The 1,746-nt window shown below is 59.9% G+C and overlaps 1 protein-coding gene across 1 annotated transcript in view; it reads right to left on the reverse strand.

Moving 5' to 3' along the window:
- SLC25A5 (solute carrier family 25 member 5) overlaps positions 1-879 on the reverse strand; it is a gene marked incomplete at its 5' end in the record, with an annotated part of 1,593 nt that extends 714 nt beyond the window's left edge. Inside the window, 2 exons of the mRNA XM_004710112.2 lie at positions 1-141; positions 306-879. Coding sequence (XP_004710169.2) covers positions 1-141; positions 306-879 — 715 coding nt within the window. The remainder of the gene's footprint in view (positions 142-305) is intronic.
- Positions 880-1,746: the final 867 nt, after the last annotated feature.

The raw sequence follows: 1,746 nt of genomic DNA on the forward strand, positions 1-1,746 counted from the left end.
TTCCTTTGCGCCCCGACTGCATCATCATTCGGCGACGAACGGTGTCAAATGGGTAGGAAGTCAAGCCAGCCACGGCTGTGACCGACTGTGCAATCATCCAGCTGACAAAGATGTGCGTGTTCTTGGGATCCGGAAGCATTCCTGGGAAGAGGAAATGGAATCAGTCACAAAAACAGCGGAGCTCCACTGGGCTGTAGTTCCCCACAGCCCTCCCCCTTCCTCATCCGTACACCAGGGTTGGGTAGAGGATGACCTTGGTTTCTTTCCTTAATTAAAATAAGAGCGCAGCTCCCTGGCACACTTACCCTTTGCGGTGTCATAGATGCCAAAATAGGCAGCCCGGTAGATGATAATCCCCTGCACAGACACGTTGAAGCCCTGGTACAGGCCCCTAATCCCATCAGACTTGGTGATTTTAACCAAGCAGTCACCGAGGCCTTTGAACTCCCGTTCGGCGCCGGCTTTGCCCACATCAGCTGCTAGACGGGTACGGGCAAAATCAAGAGGGTACACAAAGCACAAAGATGTGGCCCCCGCGGCACCGCCCGATGCCAGGTTCCCTGCAAAGTAGCGCCAGAACTGGGTCCTCTTGTCCACACCACCCAGGAAGATCTGCTTGTATTTATCTTTGAAGGCAAAGTTGAGAGCCTGGGTGGGGAAGTATCGGATGACATTGGCCAGGTTACCACGCCAGAAGGACAGGACTCCCTGCTCCTTGGGGATACGAACCACACAGTCGATGATGCCCTTGTACTGCTTATCTGCGGTGATTTGCCTGCTGGCATGCTGCACCTGAAAGCAAGCAAGAGGGCCAGGAGAGAAAGTTACAAGCCTAGCCAGGGTTAAAAGGGAAACAGAGTCTTTCAATGTCCTGTAAGGTTAGGTCCCAAAGTCTAGTCCTGGAGGACAGGTAGGCCCTCCCTAACGCACTGAAGCTGTCCCAGGTAGAAAAGGGTGATCTTCTCCATTACAGATATTAAGCCACCACCCCCTTTGGGTGGGGACAAGGCATCCTCCAGCTGATTGTGACCTTTCACTCTTGGAGCAAGGTCATTACCTCAAACCCAGGTTCAAAGGCATGCGGGCGAGTCCACGGCAGGGCGCGGTCACCTTGATGACCGACACCTCAGGTCTCCTGCGTGGTTTCGCCCCGGCTCCGCCCCCACTCCTCGCCTAGAGGTGACCCGTTCGCCCGAGCGCGCCCTCTAGAGCCAGAGCCGAGGAGGGGCGCGGCGCGGGAAGGCCAGCCAGGAGGTGGCGGTGGCTGCGCGGGGGCGGACGTAGCTGCACACGCGCTTCCCGGCGTCGGCTTCCGGCCCGGCGAGGTTTGCGCGCGTCCCCGGTTAGGCGGCCGTGGGACCGGCCTGCTGAGCCTTCCCGCAGGCAGCTATCTCCTTGCCGCGACCTTGAGGTCTTCGGTAAGGTCCGGGGGTTCCTCTTTCTCACGCCGGTATTCGGGCTCCATCCCGGTGTCCCAGGCCTGGCGGCCGCACACAAAATACCCGGCGCCTGGCCTGCCCTCGCCTCCCTCCGCCCCCGACCCCTTCCGAGGCCCCAAACTTCGGATCTTCCCGAGTTGGCCTTTGGGTCCGACTCTGCGGCCACTAGCCCCGGGCAGCTTGAGCTTCGGGCGTCTCTCCGCTCCCCGGGACCCCTGCATTGTGTGCGACCCCTCCCCCACTTCCTGGTTGGGCTCCGACCCCGGGACGTACCTGCAGCAGCAGCTTGACCCGTTCGATGGGCGCT

The sequence above is a fragment of the Echinops telfairi genome, unplaced genomic scaffold (genome assembly GCF_000313985.2).
Source record: "Echinops telfairi isolate 266 unplaced genomic scaffold, ASM31398v2 ScPeMD7_7427;HRSCAF=8465, whole genome shotgun sequence".
Taxonomy (NCBI): domain Eukaryota; kingdom Metazoa; phylum Chordata; class Mammalia; order Afrosoricida; family Tenrecidae; genus Echinops; species Echinops telfairi.